Source organism: Tenrec ecaudatus, chromosome 9, assembly GCF_050624435.1.
Source record: "Tenrec ecaudatus isolate mTenEca1 chromosome 9, mTenEca1.hap1, whole genome shotgun sequence".
Taxonomy (NCBI): Eukaryota; Metazoa; Chordata; class Mammalia; order Afrosoricida; family Tenrecidae; genus Tenrec; species Tenrec ecaudatus.
Genome location: NC_134538.1, coordinates 108,126,684 through 108,138,922, shown reverse-complemented (window position 1 = coordinate 108,138,922; position 12,239 = coordinate 108,126,684). Strand labels below are relative to the sequence as shown.

At 41.6% G+C, this 12,239-nt stretch overlaps 1 protein-coding gene across 2 annotated transcripts in view; it reads left to right on the top strand.

The window, feature by feature from the left end:
• The window catches only part of CDK14 (cyclin dependent kinase 14), a 671,591-nt gene that overhangs the window by 331,663 nt on the left and 327,689 nt on the right, over window positions 1-12,239 (top strand). For both annotated transcript variants that reach the window (XM_075558444.1, XM_075558445.1), the window contains exon 7: window positions 7,733-7,795. In XM_075558444.1, the coding sequence (XP_075414559.1) occupies window positions 7,733-7,795 (63 nt within the window). The remainder of the gene's footprint in view (window positions 1-7,732; window positions 7,796-12,239) is intronic.

Below are 12,239 nucleotides of genomic sequence, written 5' to 3'. Positions count from 1 at the left end.
CTATTGGTTCCGTTGTGAGGGATTCTGTTTTCCAAATGTTGAGGTGTAATTACCTCGGCCCTCCCCCCAAAGTTAAACAACAGCAAGTAGATCAAGCCTGAATACGTTGACTCTCCATTTGATATCAAAGTGGAAAACCAAATCAAACAAGTATAAATATGTGGAGGATGTGTTTAACATAACTTCAAAAAGAGATTTTCTGTCGGTCATCTTCACAGAAAGATTTTCTTATTTCTACAGTAGATGCTAAAATTAGGGTCATGTTATTTTTAGCATTGTATTTTGACAGTATTTTAGAAGAAAATTAAATTTAGCTGACAAATAGGATTTGCTTAGTATTCTAGGAGAATGGAAATGAGTACACCTGTTTGGGAAAGGGCTTCATGTATATCCCTGCCTACTGAGAGATGCCCAGGCTGTGAGCTAGTGCTAATGCGAAAGCAGAATTATTCTCTGTGGACTTTGATACATCTTTATAGGAGGTTCGGTCAAGTTAGGGCTCAACAATTGGAACGGGGCGGCCAAGGAAAGGAAAATAAAGCAATGGGCTAGACTGTAGTTAGTAGGTAGTAGTCCACAAGAAGAAGAGAACTTAAGGGCCAGGTAAAGAGTAAAGTATTGGGAGGAGACATTGATGAGTAGTTTAACCTTGAATACTATGATGATCCCAAATGGAAGCCAAGGCCTTATTTACAATTTAAAAATTGTTTAAAAAAAGGAAAAAGAAGAAACATAAGCATATACTGAATGCTAAAGCGTATTTTCAAACTGACATACTAGTTTCTGCTCTTAAAAAAGGCCAACATTCCATGGCTGAGCAGATGTCTGCATTTACTGCCTTCCAACCAGTGATTTTAACAGGACCGGTTGCCATCAAGTTAAATCTGGTTCCTGTTGGCCCCATAACTGTCAGAGTAGAACTGTGCTCTGGAGGATTTTCAGTGGCTCCTTTGGTGCAGGGTGGAGGGCAGGGGAGGCTAGATGCCCAGTCCTTCTTTCAAAGCATCTCTGGGTAGAGCGGAACCCCCCATGTTTCCATTAGTAGCCAAAAATGTTGCCCATTTGCATCGTCCCTGGCATCAGTGGCTTTAGATGGAGAACTATGACATTCTCTGCTGATTCAATGTCAAGTACATTCATAAAGAATAAAGTGTGGCGAGATCAATGCCAAAATGCTGCTTGTTTCTCAGTTGTGCTTCCTTCGCTGATCTTTCTCTCCTGGGCTTCTCTTATAGGAATATTCTCTTCCCGGACCAATTTTTTTGAATTCCATTATGTTCAAATTTTGCCTGCTTATTTTCTTTTGTGTTTTCCTTTTTAAGTGTCATGCCTGTGTACAACACAAGATTAATGTTAGACAGTATTTCTCAGGTCTGCGTATGATTAAAATAACTGACACTCCACTGTGTTGAAAGTACCTATGCATAATATCTTAGATTTCTGTGGTCATTTCAAAGCTTGCCGTTTTAGAAAGATTTCTCACTTGTGTTCTAAATTGACCATTCCTAAAGCCATTAAATCCATATTGGGACACCCTACCTATAAACCTATCAAGCTCCTTGATAGCATAATAACTCAGGCGATTATGATTTCAGATGTTTCAGCTGCCATTGAGTTGCCCCATCTCAAGGTGATCCCATGCACAACCCTACCAAGTGCTGCCCTTGCCCAGGCCGTGCCCAGTACCAGTGTGGGCTGGGCTGTTGGGAGCCACGTGATTCTCATTGGCTGAGTTTTCACAATTAGATCTTTCTTCTCATAATTTCAAATACTCTCTTCAAATTAATTCCTGGAAGAATTCCCAAATAAATCCTCTTGCTTGATAGGGAAGAAGGAAGGTGATTTTTGAGAGAAATCGAGAATGTGGCATTCAACTTCTGGACGTTCATGGGCTTTCACGTCCCACTTCACTTTGGCCAGTCACTTGAGCCACACTCAGTAACTTGACCTAAAACCTCCCTGTACTGTTCTGCAGGCATTCTGGTACAAACCTGTTGGATGCAAATGCTTGTACTGGCTTTACCCTGGCACATTAAAGGTGGAGTGATAGTATGGGAAGCTAGCTGAAAGCAGTGACCAAAAATAAAACAAAAAAACACAAAAGAGGACTTCTGCAATTGACAGAACACCAGTGGGACATTTTCAACAAATAGATGCAGTGCAAAACCTTGCGGACCATTTTAATGATGGAGCATGACTCAAAATGAGAAGAAACATCCGACAACATCATTAATAATGTGGATTGTAACAGAACATGAGTATAGAGAAATGGGAGTTGTCAAAAATGAAATGGAATGTATGAAGATTGATGTTCTAGGCATTAGTGAGCTGAAATGGGTTGGTGTCGGCCATTTTTAATCAGACAATTACATGACTGGCTCTGCCTGGAATGACACATTCGAGAGGAGTGGTGTCACCTTCATCATCAGAAGAACAATTCAGGATGCGACTTGAGGTTCAATGCTGCCTATGACAGCCCAAAAATTTACAAACCAAACACTAAAGCTAATGTTGAAGAAATTAATCCTATCAATCTCTTCAGTCTGAAATTCACCAAATATACAGTCAATGTGCATTGATAATCATTGATTTTAGAATGCAATAGTTGGAACGAGCAAGGAAAGCTCGATGGGTAGGAAATAGGGTCTTGGTGCTATAAACAAAATTGGAAACTGCAGGATAGAATTTTCCAAGAACAATGGCTTCTGCATTGCAACTTTATATTTTTTCAAGAACCTAAAAGGTAATTGTGTATGTGGATGGAGCATGCCAAATGGAATACACAGTAATATAATGGCAGTAAAGATGATAGATAAGCTCCCTGTCATCATGCCAAACAAGGTCAGGGGCCAACTGTGGAATGGACCACCAGTTGTCCATGTACAAGTTCAAGTGGAGGCTGAGGAAAATCAACACAAAGGCTAAATCCAATCTTCATTATGTTTCTCCTGAAATTCGTGACCATCTCAAGGACAGATTTGATGTGCCGAACAATAAGACAGAAGACCCCATCAGTTTGGGGATAACACCAATAACCCCAAAGGCCGCACCATAGACTGGGGTGTGGATAGCCATGCCGTCGTGCAGAGTGCCTCAGCAAGAGGACGAGTGCACGTTCGGTCAGGTTAAAATTTGGCACTTGATCATTTGATCTCCCTTTTGACCCATTTTATTTTTATTCTAGTTTTTAATATTTTCTGCTTTCTTTTTGAACAAGGTTTTATGTTTGGCTGTGTTGTTAGTTTTTGTGATTTTTATTTTTTTTCAATGATGAACACGAAATGATGGACATGTCTTAAAACTGATTGTGATGATTGTACAACTGTTCATGATGTGATCAAACTATTAAATTGTATGATGTGTGAATTATATGCCAATAAACTGTCATTTTAAAATGTTACAATAAAAAATAACGTGGAAAGTATATAGAATCACTGTACCAAAAATAATTGATTGATGTTCAGCTATTTCAAGAGGTAGCATATGATTAAGGTCAGATCCTATTAAAGGAAGAAAGTCAGGCTGCATGACTCCAGGAATTGACAGATTACCAATAAGAGGGGGTACTCCTCCAAAAGTGGAATTTCTTTTTTTTCAAAGCTATGTGCTGGATTTTTTTTAAAAACAACCTTATCACCTTCAAAGTACTCTTCATTATACTTAATACATTTGTCAACTCTGCAATTCCATTCTTCGAAACATTTTTCAAACTCATCTGTTTGGATGGCTGACAGCTCCTCCCCCATTTTTTCTTCACCTCTTCTATGTCATCAAATTGCTGTCCTTTTCATGTCTCTTCATTTATGGAAACAAAAAGAAGTCGCAAGGTACAAAGTCAGGTGAGTAAGGTGCACAGGTCAAGAGAGACATGCTTTTTTTTTTTGGTCAAAAACTGACTCACTGAGATGGCTTCATGAGCAGGTACATTATAGTGGTGGCAAAACCAGTCCCCCATCTGCCACAAATCAGGCCACTTTTTGTTGCACACAGTTACACAATATTTGCAGAACCTCTAAATAGAAAGCATGGTTTACAATCAGACCTGGAGGAATGAACTGCAAATGAACAGCGAGTTGACACTTTCATCCATTCGGGAAGCTGACAGATATCCAGAACGTGATTTGTGATCAATCAACATTTCATCTTTGTTGCAATGAGAAAATAACTCGTACACTTGAGTTTTCCCATAGCGCTGCCCTTGTAAGCTGCGTTCAATATCACACCAGTTTCCTTGGCACTTTACCTGAGTCAGAAACAGAATTTCACAACTTCATGCTGTTTTCTTCAATTGGCCATCACAAAAAATGAGGTTGAAGCAAGTTGTTTTTATGGAAAAAATTCACTGTGACTAGAGAGAACCTTCCCAGGCGAAACCACTGGGTGCACGAACTCAGAGCGAGTTGCTTGGTGCTCCTACCACCGCCACCACCACCACCACTACCACCATTACCACCACCGCCACCAACACCACCAGTACCTCCTACTCCACTGCCACCACCACCACAGCCACCACTACCACCACTGCCACCACTACCACCACCACCACCACCACCACCACCTCCTACTCCACCACCACCACCACCACCTCCTACTCCACCACCACTACCGCCACCACCTCCTACTCCACCACCACCACCACCTCCTCCTACTTTACCACCACCACCACCACCACCACCACCATCTCCTACTCCACCACCACCACCTCCTACTCCACCACCACCACAGCCACCACTACCACCACCGCCACCACCACCACCACCACCTCCTACTCTACCACCACCACCACCACCACCTCCTCCTACTCCACCACCATCACCACCACCGCCACCACCACCACCACCACCACCTCTTACTCCACCGTCAACACCGTCACCGCCGCCACCACCACCACCTCCTACTCCACCACCACCACCGCCACCACCACCACCACTACCTCCTCCTACTCCATCACCACCACCTCCTACTCCGCCACCACCACCACCACTACCTCCTCCTACTCCACCACCACCACCTCCTACTCCACAACCATCACCACCACCACCTCCTACTCCACCACCACCACCATCACCACTACCACCACCGCCACTACCACCAACACCACCACCACCTCTTACTCCACCGTCAACACCGCCGCCGCCGCCGCCACCACCACCACCACCACTACCTCCTACTCCACCACCACCACCTCCTACTCCACCACCGCCACCGCCACCGCCACCACCACCACCACTACCTCCTCCTACTCCACCACCACCACCTCCTACTCCACCACCACCACCTCCTACTCCACCACCACCGCCACCACCACCACCTCCTACTCCACCACCACCACCACCACCACCACCACCGCCACCACCACCACCACCTCCTCCTACTCCACCACCACCACTGCCACCTCCTACTCCATCACTACCACCACACCACCACCTCCTCCTACTCCACCACCACCGCCACCACCGCCACCACCACCACCTCCTCTTACTCAACCACCACCACCACCGCCACCTCCTACTCCACCACCACCACCACCTACACCACCACCACCACCGCCAGCACTGCTGCTGCCACCACCACCGCCAACGCCCCCACCACCACCATCACCGCCACCGCCACCACTACCACCACTGCCACCACCACTGCCTCCGCCACCGCCACCACCACCACCACCACCACCAAAATGCATTACAACAGAAGCTCCACTCAGTGGGACTTTTTTCCTTTTTTTGGTACCCCCTCATAGAAATGTTTTTTAAACATTACAGGACTGAATGCACTGACTCATCTATGCCAAGTAATTTGGAAGAGAGCTTCCTGGATAACAACTGAAAGTGATGCATGCGTGTGCCCATTCCAAAGAAAGGTGACCCAACAGAATGTGGAAATTACCAAACGATGGCATTAATATGACATGCAAGCAAAGTTGTGTTGAATATAATTCAAAATTGCTAGAGAATCCACTGGCATTGATCTGTCAGAACTTCAAGCCAGATTCAGAAGAGGAAGTAGTTGGGTCAGAGCGACACTTCTGCTTTGAACACGTTGAAGCGGTCCTGTGCAGCACTGAGCTTTTACTTCTTGACACCTGCTGTCATGAGCAGTGACTGTGGAGCCAAGCAAAACGAAGTCCTGGACAGCTACAGTCTTTCCCTTACACCGATGTCTGTTGTTCTTGGGAGGATTTGGGGCTCTCTGGGGGTTTCTGCATGTACTGTACTTGGATCTTTGGAAGGGAAGCACGTGATATGCACGTCTAGATAAAGGAAACTTTGCCTCAGATCTTGTCTAGGAGTATTTATTCTGGCCACATTTCTCTCGTCTTTTTAAATGGATCGTTTCCTTCTTTTGTTGTTTGATCACTTCTTGTAGCCTCTACTCTTAATCTTATTTGGAAGTAATTTCTTCCAGAGACTTGCTTTCTAGACCACATTAAGTTCCCTTGCTAAACCTTTGAACATTCCCCAATGATGTTCCTCAAATAATATACCGCGTGCTCTTCTTTTAGGAATGCAGTGTCTCTTTTTCTATCTTATTGCAACTTTGCTGTCTGTTTGTGTCTGTTCATTCAGTTCAGTGACTGCAGTATTGAGTATAATGCCTGAAACATGAGAAGGGCCCACAATAGATGATGAACGAATGACTGTACATTCTGCTCTGGGATCCTCAGCATCCCCCACCTGTCATGCAGTGAAAATCCTTAGATGTAAATGCTCGTCCTCATACCTGAATCTAGGTTCTTAAATAAAATGTTCATTTTTCAACAATTAAAGCTTAATAATAGGATACATTGTGTGACTGTGTAACTGTTACCCCATGCAAACTGCTCCCCAGGCTTCCCGAGGGTTAACTCTTACTGAGAGCGGACAGTTTAATCTTTCTCTTATGAGCTGCTTGTGTTACTGACCCAATGAAATATTGACTTAATGGCAGTTCATTTGGTTTGACATGGGACACAAATGATTATATATATATTGGAATGTGCAGAATGATTGAATGTGTCAGTGTGACAGATCTTTCAGTGTCTTCATTAAAAGAAAAAGAAGTTGAAAAGCAATTTTACATATTTCTTGAAAATTCTATCCAGTACATAAGCTAAACAGAAAAAGCCTTAAGTTGAAAATATGTAATAGTGGTCAAATTGAGCTGGGTATATTTAAAAATATAATATAAGGTGATATTTTGGAATATTCCATTTAATTTACATCTGTATGCATTGCCTTAATATATTATTTTGGAAGATTTTCTATTTATAAAAATTACTGCTTGTGAATTTAGATATTAAAATTTAGATAAACCTAGTAGTTCATTTGATTAGTATAATGTATTCCAGGTCTTTCATATAAAAAGCAATATTGACCTCCATTTGCTCTTGGAAAATGCAAGGTAAATGGAATTATAATGGGATTTGTTGTGCTTCTTAAATTAAAAAATACATATATATATAAAGATGTGGAGGTGTATATCCAGTAAGGAAGAAATTATGCACTTAACAAATTATGGACGTGTATGCTTTTTAATACCTATCAGGTCGGCATGTCTAATGTAAGACCAGGCGTAGAAGTAATGATAAAGATCCAGTGGTGGTTAAAAGTGACCACGCAGTCAGTCGGCTGCACACAGGAAGACATCCCCCACCTGTCATACTTGCTTTGTTCAGAGGTGATGGCGACTTTGAAGGAGCAAAGCATGGTTACAGTCGGAGGGATGTTAATACCTTTTCCTTTTTTTCTTCCAGCACACTGATTTATGTCAGTACATGGACAAGCACCCTGGGGGACTTCATCCAGACAATGTGAAGGTAGGAAAAGAGCTTTCTAAGCAAGAGTTAGCATTCATCATGTATACTTTTGAAGCTAAAGACTAACAACATTAATTTTGTCCTTAAGTTACTATGTAAAGTGAAGTAATCTCCAATGTTGCTGGCTGTTACTTCAGTTAGGTTATTGTAAACTATATCTTAGTATTGAACATTATTTTCATTGAAATTTTTCTCTTATTGTATTTTAATAGAAAAAAATAGCATTAATATTGAGTGAGATCCAATGGGATTTTATTTTAATGCATTTTAATAGAGGTACACCTCGGGTAGCTGTAATTTGGAGCCCCATGCTGAAATACTGAACTAGTTTGAAAAGAAAGAATTGTTATGAATGACCTCTAAAGCAGTGTTAACAATATATAAACATATATAAATAAAACTAAAACAGTGTTACCTTTATTTTCCAGTGCACATTTTTCACTCATACATGTAAGCAGATAAAAATGGTTCTACGTTGTGCTTCTCTTTGATTTCCTTAACTCAAAATAACAAATTTTCCTAATGTTTGACCTCGCAAACATTCTTGAAAATTGTCTTCAAGTTTGAAAAAAGTCTTTCTTGGTAGTTAGAAGACACTGAAATTATATGTGATGACTTAATAATTTTCTTACCTTTTTCATTCCTGTGACTATATTTTGTGATCTTGAGAACTAGTTATTATGAACGTATTTGAGGTAGTCTCCACTATGAATGCCACTCTTTACAGGATGGCATGTTTTTTCTTTGGTATTTCCCTTCTGCTGATATGGGACTATATGAACACAATATGTATAAAAATTATATATATAGCTATATATATATACACTACTGAATAGATTTGTGTTTCCCACTCATCATAAACATCCTGCTAAAGCACGACATGGCTATGTAGCTCAGTCTTTATATTAATTACGTATTACTCTGTAATGTGAATAATCCACAGTTTTCTCAAGTGTTACTTCTTCATGACCTTTGCGTTGTTCCTAGAATGCTGCTACTGTAAATGATTCTAAAATAAACATAAACATAGAAACTTTATGCTTTTCTTGGATCTTTTTATTCCGATTGCTTTTGTAAGAAAGAAGTGTGATGCTAATTTTAAGGAATCTGACACTTGCCCAAGCATTGTAGCTTATAGCCCACAACAGGCCTGGCATCCTTCACTCCTGGCCACTCTGTAGAGTCGAACCTTTAAACTCGACTGTCCTCATGAGTAAATACGGGACGCCCCGTTAGTTTAGTGCTTTTGTCATGGGAGCATTGAGCCCCTTTCACAAACTGCATGACCGTTTGTAATTTTTTTTACAAGAATTGTTGCTTATCTCTATATATTGTTCATTTTTTGGTTGATTTTTATTTTTGCAGTCAGGTGTAAGAACATTGTAGATCAGTAAAAATTTAGATTTTTATGGTCATCAGTTATGTGGCACTTAATTTAAAAATATACATGGAAAGGTGTGAGAAAATATTGATTTTAAATAACAGAATCAATGTGATAATTTTATTCTTTGTTGCTTTTTCATGTATCGGGGGTGTAGCTGTTTTGGGTTTTTTGTTTCTGAAAGATTTTTCTTACAGAATTTGTCTCTTCAGTTTTCTTACAAAGCTCTTATCACTTGAAGTAAATGACTTTAAAATAGTCATATGAAGGAAGATGTTTTCTCAGATAAAGTGGATTGTATTTTATCACTCAGGTTCAGATTTACCTGGAAGCATGAATAGAACAACGTAAGAAAAATTTTGGTTTTTACATGAAAAAACTTGTCTCCTTTATGCATTCATGAGTTTCCTTTGAAGCGCTGGAAACAAACAGTACATTTCACTCCTTGTTCTTGTTTCCCACATGAGACCTTTGTGGAAATTAGCAGCTACTATGAATTAACTTTCACTTCCCACCTGTCAAGTCAATGTTAGGATAAAGGGATCGGGCTGTGTTATTGATGGATTTTCATTTTTCCTGTTAGATTTTCTTACCAGTGCTCCATGTGGAATAAGCTATGCGCCAACATTGGTGAAAATTGTGTTGGTGGAACCAAGAAAACACATTCCACAAATCCCCTCTCTTCGCAGCTCAACTCAGCATCATGGGTGGTTTTTGTGGCTTTCAAAGTGTAGATTCTACTTCTCTCATTGCGTTTCCTGATCTCCTAGAAGTTATAGAGAGATTGCTGGTTTTGTTTTTCATTTATTTTGTGTTCAGTAACTGTACACACGGTAGCAGGAGCTTTCCCCGAAGGTTCGCCAGCCTCTCTTGCATCCTGTGGTCATTCATCACATGCTGTTGTACCACAGTGTGGTAGTCTGGGGAGACTGGAGAAAACCAATATTCACAGACACTCAGCTTGTACAAGAGAGAGTTTTATATAAAAAGTATACATTAAGAAAGCATCCCAACCCAGTCCATTCCAAGCCCATAAGTCCAACATTAGCCCAAATGTCCGGCACCAATCCACAAATCCCTCCTCCATCTCACAAAAGCCATGCAGTGAGGCCGATTGCAGGAGGAAAGCTGAGTCAGTGAATGTGTAAGCATCTCAGCAGGGGGATCCACACAGCTGCTCCAGCACCCAGGGCTGCATCAGGGTAGATCCATGTGGCATCTCCTCAGGGATGTTTCACAGGAAGTGAGCCTTTCCAGCTGAAGCAGGGAACTGGCTAAGGCAGCTGCACCCTGGTCTGACCATCAGAAAGTAAGAGACCCGAGAACCAGAAAGGCGAGGCTCACTGAGCCATTTTTCTCTCTGCCCTTCAATTAATCCCATATGTGTTTATCAGCCAGGTTGGCACAATCAACCTTAACTATCACACACCGTAACAGAAAACGCATGGCGAATACCACGAGAGCTGCTGACTCTTAGGCCAAGGTGAGGAGCTTGATGTTGAGGAAGATGTACAATTAGCATAGAAATAATATCCTAGGAATTCGCTGGGACACCCACAGGGAATCTTCTTATTAGTGCGACACCACCCCTTCTGGTAGTTGTTTAAAGTAGTCTGAATACAGTTTGCCTCTGAAAGTTCATGATGTGATTTATCACATCTCTTGTCTTTTTGAAAATTAAAATGTAGTAAAATATGTTGAGGTATGGGTATCTCAATATACTCCTAGGTAACAGAATCGTTGGCTCTGTGAGGATTTTCTGAAGTGTATTAGTCTCATTTCTGCACATGTGTGAGGGTAAAAGGAAAGTTCAGTAATCATCTAATAGGTAATCAAACTTGACTCCACAGCTGAGTTGCCTAGGATGCATGCATTGTGTGTGTGTGTGTGTGTGCGCGCGTGTGTGCGCACACACGTGCACGTGTAATATGCAATGAATGTTAAGTAAAACACACACACAACAAAAACCCTGCTATAAAAGCATACATAGAAACAAAGCTATCAGAATGAAAACTTATTGTTTCTTAGCGTATATTCAATGTAGGTGCATGTTTCTAAGGGCATTTTTACCATCTCTCTAACCCTTTTCTGAAGAGTTTTACGTGCCATGTCAAAATATCAGCCTTTATATGCTTATGATGTAGCTAAACCCATTCCAGGACCAATGTCCTAGAACAGTGATCCATTCCTGCTGCCTCCTTCCCCCACACCCCACGTCATACAAAGGCACGACCTCGGCCAGTGAGAGTCGGGCTTGTCAATGGGTTCCTGACTCTTGGTCCAGTGCTCTCTGCTGTTCACTGCATAATTAGTGCACGCCTTTAATCAGCTTGATTTTGACTTTACATGCACGCCGTCACATAGATGTAGCATCATTTTCATATTGAAGATAAAAGGTAGACCTTCTCCGACAGGGTAAGAATTTTTTTAAAAACAACTAGATTGCACAGTGGTCACGCCAGGCGTGATGCCATCCAAATTGCGGTGCCTGTGAGGAGATGGCCTTTTTGACCAGGTCAGTTTCCGTGGGAGGCCACTACCTAATTATGCACTGACTTTTCCTCCCGATTCCTCTGCTTAGAGGCACTGGACCCCCACCCCCAGGGCGACAGTTAGGATTGCATTGCAGGGGACCGCTCTGACATAGTGACAGATGTCCCATGGCTATTTCTGTTTGATACATTAACATTGTTTTTTTCGTGTGGTGATATTGATTGTCACGTAAATCTATGAATGCAAAATGAAGAACACCAGACTAATATTTACTAAGTTAGCAGCTGTTCATAGTGCTGTGTTAGATGTTAATTAAAAATAAAAAACACGACAGCTGAGCTAAAAGAAGACACTGGCATTTCTCTCTATATTTAAGATGTGAAAACCGGGAGCATACGGTATTATCTTAAGAAGCACATGCCTTGCAGTGACTCTCGAGCTCTGTGATTGGCTCGATATTTCACAATTATGAAATGATTGGAATGTGATGAGCACAACTGTCGGTGGTCCACAGAGGGGAAAGCACACTAGTCACAGTCTTGGCATCTGCATTTGGTCATTTGTACTCTC